Source organism: Erinaceus europaeus, chromosome 5 (assembly GCF_950295315.1).
Source record: "Erinaceus europaeus chromosome 5, mEriEur2.1, whole genome shotgun sequence".
Lineage (NCBI taxonomy): Eukaryota > Metazoa > Chordata > Mammalia > Eulipotyphla > Erinaceidae > Erinaceus > Erinaceus europaeus.
The window spans coordinates 81,154,814-81,167,913 of NC_080166.1; the positions used below are offsets into that span (position 1 = coordinate 81,154,814).

The following is a 13,100-nucleotide window of genomic DNA, read 5'->3' on the forward strand; positions in this document are numbered from 1 at the left end:
TTAGTGAGAGCAAAAGAGAGAAAAGGAGAGAAGAGTACTTCTCAGCTCTGCTATGGTGGTGGTGCTGGAGATTGAAACTTGAATCAGTCAGTTTGATTCCAGGAAACTTACACAAAACTGTCTCAAAACTGGTATTTTACTGTGTTTGAAGTTTGAAAATATTTGGTTTTACTTTTAGATTATGAATGATGAGTTGATATTACTATAGAGACACCCTAACTCTCAGTCGATAGGGTTGTAATTATGCCTGTCCTCAGATCACAATGAAGTATAGAAATAATACTTGCTTGAACCTAGAAACTTTGTGTTTGTCTTAGTTTATAACAAAGGTGGTCATGTCAGATGATTGATTTATCATCTTTCACTTGGGCTTACTATTTACTAGCAACAGAAAGTCAAAGCAGTTGAATTTTTTTTTTCATTTTGCTGCCTATATCTTTGGATTTGCACCTTATGGAGGTGACTGAGACATTTTGATAAATGACACTGAACAGGCAATGTGGCACCTGTATAGAGGTGCTGGTCTGAGAGACCCAGTCAGCTCCGTTGGCTCTACCATTAGGGCTAGTATTTATTTGACATTTCATTAAGAAAGCTGAAATTATGGGATCCTTAAAGTGAAACTGACTTTCTCTTTGAGATGTTTGCTCTCTTTATACCCCTGGGGTTTCTTTATGGATAATGATTCTTACAATCATGTATAGGTAAATAACTTTGTTTCTTTGTCTATTGACAATTCACATAACCATTTATTGTGCTATACCTAGTAAAATTAACCTCTGTAGTTAACAGTCACTTATTTATGTCAACACTAAAGACAAAAAATGCATACTCATTATTTCCACTAACCTACTCATTATTTCAAATCAAAAAACCAAAATGAATATTCAACTATGCCATATTGGATGACAGTCTTTTTTGAACATTTATCCACGCATAAGGAATAGGCATGTCAAAAGATGGTGTAAGTATATATTTTTCTGCTGGCTTCTAGCTCAGCAAAACCAGTAATAATTCTCATTCTTTCCATTTACTCTAAATTGTAATTCAGTGTGGTGGAAAGCAAATTGTAGGAGGGCACATCATGTTGATTTTGCATTTGTTAGCACACAATTTGAAACTCTGCAAGCTTTGCCTGGGCAGGAACTTTTTGATTGTGTATATTTCTGTATTCGGGTGATTCAGGTATCTTTTTCTAAACACTTATATATTCTGAAGCATGCACAATTTCCTTACTTAATAATAAAACAGCCGTGACTCATTGTAAATCATCAGGGACCCAGCAATAAGGTACAACACATCACAAAAACAGTACAGGCTATCATTGGAGATAATAAGCAGGTGCATTAATATTCATGCCCTACAAAATCCAAGATGTGCTTCTAAAAGCTGTAGAATACATTCCAGGTTTAATATTCACCACTAGATGGTTGGCAGTGATTTTCAGATCCTTCCTGTGGCCATTCATTCAAGGTATCACTAGGTAATTCAGAGAATGCTCTTCCATGCTTTCTATTAACTTAATTGTATACTCAGCTAACGTTCCTCTGTGATTATTCATGATGCTTGAGGGCTAGACTTTGGGTCTTTCTTTTTCTCAGTTGGATGTTCTCTTGTTTAACACTGCTCTTATACGTATGTCTGTGCGGGAGACATGACATTTATAGAGAGACAAAAAAAAAAAAAGAGCAAAAACTCTATGTGTTGTTCTTTATAATACAGTATCCTCTAGTGTCAAAGAATTGCAGTGTGGACTTTTTTTTTTTACCCCCATATAGTATTGTCTACATTGAAGCATGAGAAAACAATGCTGTGCAAAAAATTCACAAGTGCTGACAAACAGAACCATTATATAAACATGCACAGGTTTTGAGTACAGCCAACTTCAGAGGCACCATATGCCCCACCCCACTGTGATGTAATAACTTATCACTGTCACTAATAGAGCAGATATAAGTTTAGTACAATGCAGTCTTTACTTACTTGTTTACTTATTATTATTATTTTGCCTCCAGGGCTATAGCTGGGGCTCAGTGCCTGCACTATGAATCCAGTGCTTCTGGAGGCCATTTTTCCAATTTTGTTGCCCTTGCTGTTACCCTTGTTGTAGTTATTATTGTTGTTGTCATTGTTGTTGTTGAACAGGACAGAGAGAGATGCGGAGATAGAGTGGGGGAGAGAAAGACAGACACCTGTAGACCTGCTTCACTGCAGGTGAAGCGACCCCCTGCAGGTGGGGAGCCGGGGGTTCGAACCAGGATCCTTTTGCTTTGCTCCATGTGTGCTTACCCTACCGCCAACCCTCTTTACTTACTTGTTTACTTGTTTAGGTCATCTCTGGGGGTTGACTATTCTGAGCCAGTTTTTTGTTTTTGTTTTTCCGGAAAAAGAGTGAAAGAAACCACAACAATGAGTCTTCCTCCAATGCAGTGGGGGCCAGGCTTGAACCTGAGTCACATGCCAGGCAAAGCAAACACTATCTAAATGAGCTATTTTACATGTTCAGTATTTAAAATGTGTGTCCTTACTCAGTTAGTCTAGAAGTCAACAATAACACAAATCTATTTTATGCTTTGATAATGTGAGTGTGCATCTGAGGAATGCTACTACTCTTCATATTTAAATCATGTATTAAGCTGTTTTTGTAGATGATGACAAAGGTGACTCCATCCTCTTGTGCAATGTATCTGCTGAACCTTATTCTCTTTCTTTTTATTTATTTATTTAAATATTTATTGGTTTATTTTCCCTTTTGTTGCCCTTGTTGTTTTATTGTTGTTGTTATTGATGTCATCGTTGTTAGATAGGACAGAGAGAAATGGAGAGAGGAGGGGAAGAAAGAGAGGGGGAGAGAAAGATAGACACCTGCAGACCTGCTTTACTGCCTGTGAAGCAACTCCCCTGCAGATGGGGAGCCAGGGGCTCGAACCGGGATCCTTACAGGAGGTCCTTGCACTTTGTGCCATGTGCGCTTAACCCGCTGCACTACCGCCCAACTCCCCCTACTTCCCTTTCTAGGTAGTGAAAGGACAGGGGTGAGAGAGTAAAGGATATATATATTGCTGTTCCTACTACTCCTACCACTACTTCTTCCATTAATACCACCATCGCCACTTGCCACTGAAGCACTTTAACTAGGAAACACTCCAAGAACTACTTGGGATATAGTCTTTGCCCTAGTCTTACCTACTGACCTGTTCTGAATTCCAATTCTTGCCCTTCTTGGTTTCCTTTTGTTCATCCATTCATTCAGCTCTATCTCTATTAATTCATTAAGCATGCAGTGAACCTTTATTATTCTAGAAGCAGTGCTGAGACTAATATCCCTGAGAAGCAGAGCTACAGTTATTTTCACGTAATATATTTTGTGATAATTCTCATATCTGTACGTAGTGCATATAAAATTTAAGATGAGAAGTCTGGCTATGAAGATAACACTGGAAAAGTAAAAAATTATACAGGATACAGGCCAAATTAGTTAACACATCATTAGCATGAATGACATGCCAATAATCATTATAGCACCTGCTAATGTATACTGTGTATCCATATGTGATGATTAAGAAACTGAGGTACATGGCAGTTAATTACTTGGCCCTAAAGCATAATTAGAAAGAAACAAAGTTAAAACCCACCAGGTTGGTGACTGGTGCTCTGACCAGTACATTATGTGTGTGACCCTGCTCAGCTATGAACCTCAGCAACTTCTCTTTCTCCATTGGTAAATGGTGAGAAATGATATACTTACTTCATAAAGTTGCCATGAAAGTTATTCATAAAAGTAAATCTAGGGCAGAGGGTAGATACCATAATGGTTATGCAAACAGACTCGCATGCCTGAGGCTCGAAAGTCCCAGGTTCAATCCCCCCGCACCACCGTAAGCCAGAACTAAACAATGCTCTGGTAAAAAAAAAAAAAAAAAAAAAAAAAAGTAAATCTAGATGTTTTCCAATCCATGAAGCTCTGTAGTCTATGTAGAGAATTCCTGTTGTTGTGTATGATTCCACTGTGGTCACATCATACAGGTTCAACTAATAGAGAAGGTAAGTCTTCACTTAGGTTCCTGTAGAGATTAGTTACTTTTACAATCATTATTGACCTTTAAATCTCAACATGCAATAGTCCAGGTGGTAGCACACCATTTATACACATCACCAAGTGCAAGGACCCAGATTCATGACCTCTATCTCCTACCTGCCTGGGTAAAGCTTCATGAGCAGTGAAGCAGTGCTACAGGTATCTCCATTTTTCTTTTGCTCTCTGTTTCTCCCTTCCCCCTCAATTTTCTTCCTGTCTCTATAAAAATAAAGAGGGATGGGTATTGAAAGCTGTAGATTCATCATAACACCAATAAAAATTAAATACATCTCAACATGCAAGGATGTGCTCAGATTGTGCCAGCTTCATAGTTTAAGACAGTCTCTATTTTTCTGAGAAAACTACCAGACAAGTCATAATGTGCCAGTGTTATAATAACATTCTGAATCTTTGTAAATTTCCACTAGAGTGGAACTCCAAAGGGATGGACTATGAGACTCAAAGAGTTAAGTTTTCTTGAGCTTAGAAAGACCCACAATTTTACATTCAGTTAATTTCCATATGGGAGACAGAAGCAACAATGGGTTTTGCATTCTATTTAGGCTACACAGCAACCTTTTTGCATCATTTTGAGTCTCTGCATCTGTGCATCTCTTCCCCACAAAGACTGCCCTTGAACAACAGCAGAAATAAATTTGATTTTCCTAATGCAGAAGGTAATTGGATTTTTCTTTATTGAATGCATCCTTTTAATGATTGCCTTTGCTTCTGCCAATTTAGCTGCAAGTGACCTGACATTGATCTGATGATATGACTTAAAATAAAGATTTGGACCAAGAGGTGAAAAAGACCAGCTGTCTGGCATAAGAAAAAAATAATTATATATTTTTTCTCTCTTCATCTTGCCATTTTTTTCTGAGAAGAAAAAATCCTTTATTATTTAGTGTCACTTTTACAAAACATGCTGCTATAATAATTGGTCATAGAACAGCAGATTGCCTACTTCTTGAAAATATAATAAGTATTTCCCAGAAATTGCCCTGGAGAAAACATTGAAAATTAAATAAAATCCACCCAGTAATCATCATGTTCCTTGAAAACATTTATTACCATGCAACGCTTTCTGGAACTGTATAAATATTACTGAGCAGAATTAATTAAATCTATTTCTAAAAGAAGCTGGTAAAACATGAAATATTTATCTGAATATTTATTTACTTAACCTTAAGGTTTTGTAAACATAAGATTTGACATGAATATTGTTATTGAAGGTTATGAAGGAACTGTGGGTGACATTGCTATATTTGGAAGAACAGTAATTTGCGCCTCTGAGGGAGTTACAATATAAAACTTTTCATGCCCGAGAAAATGTGGAATTTAATTTCTCTTCATGGGAGATGTAATCCAAGTGAATTATTCTGTGTGAGGAAATAAGAATTTTGTAATTTTCAAGTGTTAGGAGGAAAATAAAATTATCAATAAGCAAAGTAAAAAAATATTTTAAGTCATCAATAAACAGATTTTCTTTTAAAATAGGTAAAAATATATTTTTGGACTCTTAACACTAGTTACATTTAGACTTATTGAAGTAATTACCATTTAAAGAAATTAACTGAGCGTATGTGATTGCTGTGATATTTCCTCGATCATAGTTATGTATCTAAGGTAAACAGAGTTGACCCAGATCTATAGTGCCACTCAATGTAGGCCAATGAGTTTATTTTGATTTTTGTCAGTCAAGAGGAGCTTAGGGCTTCTATTTCTAGAACTGATGTTGAGAAGAAATCTCTCATACTGGTGAGTATGACCTACATGCAAAAGACTGTAGATGGGGCTGGGGAGACAGGATACTGATTAAAAGACTTCCATGCCTGAGATTCTGAGGGCCCAGGTTCAGTCTCCAGCACCACCCTAAGTCAGAGCTCAGTAGTACTCTGGTTAAAGCATAAATAAATTAATTAAAGAAGAAAAGACTGTAAAGGCTTGTGTTGGCAAGGACATGGATGAAAAGGAACTTTACTCCTTACTCCGTAGTTGGTAGGAATATAAACTGGCTCAGCTACTATGAATATAGCTCGGAGAGTCCTTTAGAATACCAAAAAAAAAAAAAAAAAAAAGATTACAGTATAGTAAAAAACTAAATTTTTGGAAAAATGAAACTAAGGAGGGCTATATGTTTGCTGACCTAGTACAGTGCATACAGAGCTGTGAGTGAGAACCCTGACCCTTCCTGCGGGAGGGAAGCTTCATGAGTGGTTGTACAGTTATTTCTTCAAGTTCTTTATTCACTTTGTTCTCTCCCTCACTTTCTTCCTCTCTACCCCTCTCTGTCTCTCACCCTCTATTAAAAAAATAAGTGAAGGCCAGACACTGGTGCACATGGTTGAGTGCATGTGTTACAAAGCAGAAGGACCCAGGTTCAAGCTTCTGGTGCCCACCTGAAAGGGGGTGGGATTTTCAAGAGTAGTAAAACAGTGCTACAGGTGTCTCTCATTCTCTCTCCTCCTCTAGCTCTTCTTCCCTTTCAGTTTCTTTCATTAAAAATAATATTTTAGAAATTTAAAAACAATGGGTGAATAAATTGAAGAAAAATAATGAAAAGATTACAAAAAAAATTAGAAATGGTAGCAAGCCCCAGCAATGACCTTAGTAGCAAAACGTTAATTAATTAAATTAAAAGTAGACATGCCATGCAATCTAGCAACACCACCCCTGGGTATTGATCTAATAATACAAAAATACTAGTTCAAGAGGTCATATGCACTCCTAGCTTCATAGCTACACTATTCACTGTAGCCAACTATAAAACCAAATCAAGTACTTTGGGAGATAGACTCAGTGAAGTACTACTCTGTCGTTAAACATATGATAGCAGCAGCCATTTTGGTGTAAGATGGATGGAACTCAAGGTGATTTTGCTAAATGTATTAAACAAGGATGTTAGAGACATCTATAGCTGATTTCATTCATATGGTATATAAAAAAAACTTGCAAAATACAATAGCAAAGTCACCTTCAATTCTATAAAAAAAAATCTAGTGGTTATCAGGAGTTAGCAAGGGGGAGTAGTGTAACAGGCAGATAGGTTTCTTTGGGCTAATGACACTGCAATGTTGGTGGTGAGTATAGTGAGTCTTATACACATACATGGGTATCGGGGCCGGTGAAATAGCTCATTTTTTGGAAAATGTACTGCTTTGCCATGTACAGGACACAAGTTTGAGCCCAATTCCCACTGCATTGAAGGAAGCTTTGGTACTGTGGTCTCTTGCACTCTCTCTACTCTGCTTTCTCTATTTCTCTCTAAAAATAAAACAAGACACATACATGGGTATGAATCTGTATCCCTAGAGTTTCACAGTTCTGTGTAACAATTTTAAATCATAAGCATTTTAAAATAGAAGAAATAATTGATGAAACAATGTTCTCCTGATTGGGGGCATTTAAAGGTACACACATATTTTTCTTCATTACAATAAAGAAGGAAATTTTACTTTTACCCTTAACGATTATTTAAATGCTTTTATAGTACATGATCCATTTTGTGATGCCTAGCATATTTCTTGAAACTCATATGAGGTTTGATTTGCATTTCTAATGCATCTTTAAAAGCAAACATCTATACCCTAATTCATTATGTTATTTTCTTCTTTGTCAAACATTTTTATTGAAAAACTTCTCGGAAGTGTTTGAAGCTGTGCAAAGATTAACTTCACCTTCAAGGATTTTAAAGCCCACTGAAGAGTAACATAGTTAAATAAAATAGAAGGTAGGAAGTGACATGCGCATATGTGCATGAGAAGGAAGTAAAAATATTCAGTTGAAGGGAATAGCAACGACATCACATCTTTCCAGTGCGTTTCTCTAGGTCTCAGAAGAAGCACAAAATCTGTGCATGTGAATAAAATCAGTAGAACCTTTTAGGAAGAAGAAGAAGAAGTACTAAAAAGAAGGAGGTGAAAGAATGCTAAATAATTAGAATAAAGATTTCCACTGAACTGGGTTTAATATAATTGAAGGAAGAGGGAGAGGTGATAATATTTTGACTAGTGACATATGTAAAATACTGCAGACGGAAATATTTGAATGTGTAAGTTTGTGATTTATACAAACTTCAAAAGAATAGAATATTTTACTTACTATGTAGGTTTGGGTTCTTTTTTTTTTTTTTTCTCTAGGTTTGGGTTCTGTGTAGAGGCTAACATGGATCCTTGATTGATGTTTGTAAAGCGTCATCAATATTGACATGTTGAGTAACCGTAAATGTGCCTATTCACTGCGCAATGTTAAGTGAACTGTTGCAGTTTTTAGCTAAAGGGTCTCATATCTGTGCATACATTCTAGATTTAAAATACATGTATTTTTATTCTCAGCAATGTATAAATGTTATATGTATTGAAAAGTGAATATGAAATTTATGAAAACACTAATTTTTTTTTTTTTTTTTTTGCCTTTGCTTCAGGTTACTGATATGATGCTTCAGGACAAACCCTACCCTGACTGGGGAAAGTCAGCAAGAGCTTTCTGGAAGAAAGGAAATGTTAGGATCATTTTATTCTGGTAAGATATTGTTTCCTGTATTGCTTTATGATACCTTTCACTCACAAAAACACTTAAGTTTCATGTATATCTCCTTAGATATATAGAATTCAATGTAGTGAGACATATTCGTTGGTAACTGTGTTCCATTAAAGAGCTTAAAACCACGATCCTTATTATTTTGTGGATTAATTTTCACTCCATATTGTCACCTATACACATTTCAAGCAGTTATGTTTCACTGGTAAAAATGAACCAGTTAAGATTTTATAACAGGTAAGTAGGTTTTTGACTCAACAACAAAAAATACAAGGTACAATTTTACATCAATGAAGTCTGATATAAAAATGTCTCTGGTAAATATGAAATTCCCCATCTTTATGACAGGATATAATCCTGCTCTGAAGAAGTTACAGAATCACATCTGGTACAGTGCATTTCTCTTTTTATGTGTTTTCCGTTAGTTCTTTAACTCAGTCATCATGATTAAAAAAAACAATCTATGCCATACAGGAGTTTGTACTGTGTGATGTCATCATTATTTGTGGGTATTTGAACAAGTTTGGATTAGAAAAGGATGAAGGCAGGGAGAACACCTTTACCTGGCTGTGTGTTGATGGTCAATTACACTGACTCAACCTGACATGTGAAAAGGTGTGTGCGCTAACACTCCGTCATAAATAATGATGAGTTGTGCCAGTTACTGCCATCCTGCTCACCTCCTTTTTCAAATGCAGAAGTGGGGTTTTCCTTTTCTTGGATTTAATTCTGGGGCCTAACTTTTAAATTTTATATACAAGCTGCAAAATTCACATTTACGAAGTACTAGAGACATACCTACTTTAAGCTCTCTTTGTGTTTTAGCAATATTGTTGGATATCACTGGACGGCATGGGTTATGGTGCAGCCAGTGAAGCACACACTTTACCTTGTGCAAGATCCAGGTTTGAGCCTGGGCCACCATCTGTGAGCACCATGCGAAAGGGGAGCTTGGGGAGCCAGGCAGTGGTACACCAGGTTAAGCGCACAGTATGAAGTACAAGGGCCACGTAATCAGGGAAACAGGTCTAGAGGAGTCTATCTTCCTCCCTCCCTTTCTTCCCCTTCTCTCAATTTCTCTTTGTCCTATCGAAAAAAATTGAAAAAAGTGACAAAGTGACCTCCAGGAGCAGTGGATTCATGCTGCAGGAACCGAGCCCTAGCAATAACCCTGGAAGCAAAAAGAAAAAAAAAAAAGGAGCTTCACCTCTGTCTCTCTCTCCATCTCTGTATCTCATTCTTTCTGAGAGTTTATAGGAGTGTAGGGATCATACAGGTGCAGAGTCCCTGTAATAACACTGTTGTCCCCCAATTAAATAAATAAAAATAAAGTCAAGGTCCACAATTTCTCATCTCTCTGTGGCAGATGTCTGCAAAGCATTTCCAACCCCAACCCAAGTTAGATCCTTTCCCACCATCATATACCAGAACCCCAGTGCCCTCCCCTCTCCAGTCACCTCTTTCCCCTCTTGCCCCAAAGTCCTTTGTTTGGGTGCAATATTCCACTTCCAGTCATGCTTTACTTTGTGTTTTCCCGTCCTATCTTTGTTGCTTAAGTTCTCCCTTTTAGTGAGATCATCTGGTATTAATTCTTCTATTTTTGGCTTATCTCACTTAACACAATTCCTTCCAAGTTTCATCAAAGATGAGGCAAAGAAGGTGACTTCATCATTCTTCACAGCTGAGTAGTATTTATTCACACCTTGACTTTAGGAGTTTAGTGTGAGCTAATTTTAAAATTTTATTAATGATTTAATAATGATTGACAACATTATGGGATTAAGAGGGGTACAATTCCATACACTTCCCACCACCAGAGTTCCACATATGCTTCCCTCCATTGGAAGGTTCCTTATTCTTTATCCATCTAGGAGTTTGGACCAAAGATTTTTTTGTTGCAACTTTTACTAATATGTCAAAGTTAATAAGCACAGATGTAAATGTTATTCTTTCTAAAAAATTTATTTATAAATGAAAATATTGACAAGACCACAGGATAAGAGGGGTACAAATCCACACAGTTCTTACCACCAGAACTCCGTATCCCATCCCTTGAAAGCTTTTTTATTCTTTATCCCTCTGGGAGCATGGACCCAGGGTCATTATGGGGTGCAGAAGATGGGAGGTCTGGCTTCTGTAATTGCTTCCCTGCTGAACATGGGCATTGTCAGGTCAATCCATACTCCCAGCCTGTCTCTCTCTTTCCCTTGTGGGGCAGGGGTCTGGGGAAGTCAGGCTCCAAGCCACATTGGTGGGGTCATTTGCCCAGGGAAGTCAGGTTGATATCATGGTAGCATCTGGAACCTGGTGGCTGAAAAGAGTTAAGATATAAAGCAGCACAAATTATTGACTAATCATGAACCTGAAGGCAAGAATATTGCAGATGAAGATTTGGGGTCTTGGTTTTGGAAAAAGCTGATAGATCTATTTTAGGTATGTTCCAAGGGTCCCATGACTTTACTAGTTTTTTCCTGAGCCTGACATCTGATATGCAGGTGGACCCAAGTTACTATCTGAGGAGATGGTGTCATAGTTGGAAAAAGGACTAGAAAGCTGTATCAAGGAAGACAGTAGCTCCCAAATATGGGAAAAGTATGTAAATACTGTTGACTATAGACCCCATTGATTTTATCTGGGGCCCACATTCAGCACAGGAGCCTATGTAACCTCTGCATCTCTGTAGATTTGAGCTAGCATTTGTAGACCAAAGATTTTTATGTGGTGTAGAAGGTGGGTGGTCTGGCTTCTATAATAATTGCTTCCCTGCTGGACATGGCAGTTGACAGGTCAATCCATACCCCCAGCCTGTTTCTATCTTTCCCAATTGGGATAGGCCTCTAGTGAGGTGGGTTTCCTGGACACATTGATGAAGTCTTCTGTCCAGCATAGTCAGGTTGGCATCATGGTAGCATCTGCAGCTTGGTAGCTGAAAAACATTAAGATACAAAGCAGAAAAAATTGTTTAATAATCAGGAACTTAAAGGTAAGATTATAGCAGATGAGATTTGGGGTCTTCATATTGAAAGAAGCAAGCTAGGAAGTCTATTTTAGGTATGTTCCAAGGGGCCCATGACTTTACTAATTTTTCCCTGGGCCCCATAGATAACATGCAGATGGACTGAAAGTTTTATCTGGGATGATAGTGTTAGAGTTGGGAATCGGACTAGGAAGCTGGATTAGGACAGAAAGCAGCTCTCAAATATGGGTAAAATATATAAATACCATTAACTATAAACCCCATTGATTTGACCTAGGGCCCATGTCTAATCATATTTAGCACAGGAGCCTGTTTAACTTCTGCATTCCTGTCAGTCTGAGCTCACATTCCCTGGTCATAGCTAGGAACATTCTAGGCTGCACTCATTTCAAGACCAGTCTTCCTCTAGTGGCAGAATATGTTGACCCAGCCTCCCTTCGGAGAGTGGGGCAGTTTGTTCCACTGTTACTGAGTTAAGTGAAATAGGAAGTAGGTGAGAAGGGTATCTAGATTAAGTAGAAAATATTTAAGTACTTTATGATGTCTTTTTTAGTTCTTTTTACTTTCTTGCTGTACTTACTGAGTCACTGCAGATCACTGGTAGTGTGACCTAATTTTATGGAGCTATTTAAACATGTTTTGCTCCTGATTGTGTATTCCCTATATAACATGTCTGAATCAGGTATATATAAATACTAGCAAATATTTAGTGAGAGTGTATGTGTTCTAAGAACAGGGTCAGTATCTGGCATTCTATGTATTTGCCCATTTGAGCCATACAACTCCACTAGGCAAGTGTTAACATTAGGTATCTGATTCAAGCACTCCCAGCTCTCAGTCATAATTCTAGATAGCTTCTTGAGTTCCAGAAGTACATCCGTATGCTTGGGATTATTTATTTATTTATTTATTTTGCCTCCTGGTTATTGCTGGGGCTTGTTGCCAGCACTACAAATCCACTACTCCTGGAGGCCATGTTTTTTCCATTGTTGCTGCTGCTGCTGTTGGATAGGACAGAGAGAATTTGAGAGAGATGGGGAAGACAGAGAGGAGGAGAGAAAGACAGACACTTGCAGGCCTTCTTCACTGCTTCTTAAGCAACCCCCCTGTAGGTGGGAAGCCAGGGGCTTGCACTGGGATCCTTGCCTTGCACTGGCCTTTACACTTCATACTGTGGTGGTTATATTTTAGTTCACTGTTTAGGTAATAAGTCTAGATAAGAACGTAAAATTCTGGGGGAAATCATTCCACCATCACTGAATTCTTATAGGATGTTTAAGAATTACCACTTAAAAGAGATAGATCCCAATATTAAAATTAACTCTATTTCTCTTAAAACAATAGCCACTGACAAAATGTCCAGACATTTTGTTTTGTATAATGTGTTTCAGAGATAGCTCACATATATTATTTTAAAAGTTGAGCCCTGCAAATAATAATAAGACTTCTGCTATTTTTGTTGTTAATTTCATTCAATCACAGTTGCTGTTTTAGTAAAAAGGGATC

The 13,100-nt window shown here is 37.5% G+C and overlaps 1 protein-coding gene across 4 annotated transcripts in view; it reads left to right on the top strand.

Moving 5' to 3' along the window:
* TMEM117 (transmembrane protein 117) overlaps positions 1–13,100 on the top strand; it is a 581,240-nt gene that overhangs the window by 383,150 nt on the left and 184,990 nt on the right. For all 4 annotated transcript variants that reach the window (XM_060191440.1, XM_060191438.1, XM_060191439.1 and 1 more), the window contains exon 5: positions 8,502–8,599. In XM_060191440.1, coding sequence (XP_060047423.1) covers positions 8,502–8,599 — 98 coding nt within the window. The remainder of the gene's footprint in view (positions 1–8,501; positions 8,600–13,100) is intronic.